This window comes from Octopus sinensis, linkage group LG25 (genome assembly GCF_006345805.1).
Source record: "Octopus sinensis linkage group LG25, ASM634580v1, whole genome shotgun sequence".
In the NCBI taxonomy this organism is placed as follows: domain Eukaryota; kingdom Metazoa; phylum Mollusca; class Cephalopoda; order Octopoda; family Octopodidae; genus Octopus; species Octopus sinensis.
In genome coordinates, this window is record NC_043021.1 from 20923890 (window position 1) to 20925007 (window position 1118).

The window sequence follows — 1118 nt, forward strand, 5'->3', positions numbered from 1 at the left end:
AGAGAGTAAAGAGTATGAATATAATATAAAATAAAATAACATGAAAAATTATTAAAAAACCAAGAGCCAACAATTTGTTTTGACTTCTGTACGTTATCTGAAGGGACTTATATAAATGGACATGAATTGTTTATAAATCAAATAATGTATATAAGTAGAAACAAATTGTTGATTCTTTGGTTTTTTTAAATAATTTTTTTATGTTATCTAACATTATATCATCATCATCATCGCCAGAGCAGCCAACTGGCTTCCGTGCCAGTGGCACGTAAAAGGGCACCATTCGAGCGTGATCATTACCAACATCACCTTACTGGCACCTGTGCCGGTGGCATGTGTAAAAGGATTCGAGCAAGGTCATTGCCAGTATCGCTTGACTGGCCCCTGTGCCGGTGACACGTAAAAAGTACCCCTACACTCTCGGAGTGGTTGGCGTTAGGAAGGGCATCCAGCTGTAGAAACTCTGCCAGATCAGATTGGAGTCTGGTGCAGCCATCTGGTTCGCCAGCCCTCAGTCAAAATCAGTGGGACTGAACCTGGAGCCATGTAGTTTGTAAGCAAGCTACTTACCACACAGCCACTCGAGTTTTTTTTTAACATTATTCAATTCACCTCTTCTTTTATTTAATTTGGAAACTTAGTTAATTTTAACCAAGTTTATTTAAAACAAAGTACTTAAATGTTTAATTATTTTTACGGATTATTTTTAAGATTTTTTTTTTTTTTCATTGCAGTGGAAATGTTGTGATTGAAACCTCTTTCTTTGACGGCGATTTGTTGGTCAGTACGTCCAAGGTGCGGATTTTCTATGTGTGAAGGAATGTCACAAACTAAAGGGAAAACCAGTCAGACAGCCAGCCAGCCAGCCAACTCTCTGTCTAAATGTCTGTCTGTCTGTCTAAATATCGAGCTGTCAGTCTGTTAATCTGTCCATCTTAAATATTTTTCTATATATATATATATATATGTGTGTGTGTGTGTGTCTATGTCTATCAATCTGTCTATTTAGGTCTATCTATTTCTCTCTGTCTATATATATATATATATATATATATATATATATGTATGACTAATGTAGGATAAAAATTTTTTCGGGAAAAAAATTTTTTATCAATGGC

At 35.4% G+C, this 1118-nt stretch overlaps 1 protein-coding gene across 1 annotated transcript in view; it reads left to right on the top strand.

The window, feature by feature from the left end:
- LOC115224425 (retinal rod rhodopsin-sensitive cGMP 3',5'-cyclic phosphodiesterase subunit delta) overlaps window positions 1-830 on the top strand; it is a 48077-nt gene extending 47247 nt beyond the window's left edge. The window contains exon 6 of the mRNA XM_029795324.2: window positions 735-830. Within this exon, the coding sequence (XP_029651184.1) occupies window positions 735-816 (82 nt within the window). The 3' untranslated portion in view covers window positions 817-830. The remainder of the gene's footprint in view (window positions 1-734) is intronic.
- Window positions 831-1118: the final 288 nt, after the last annotated feature.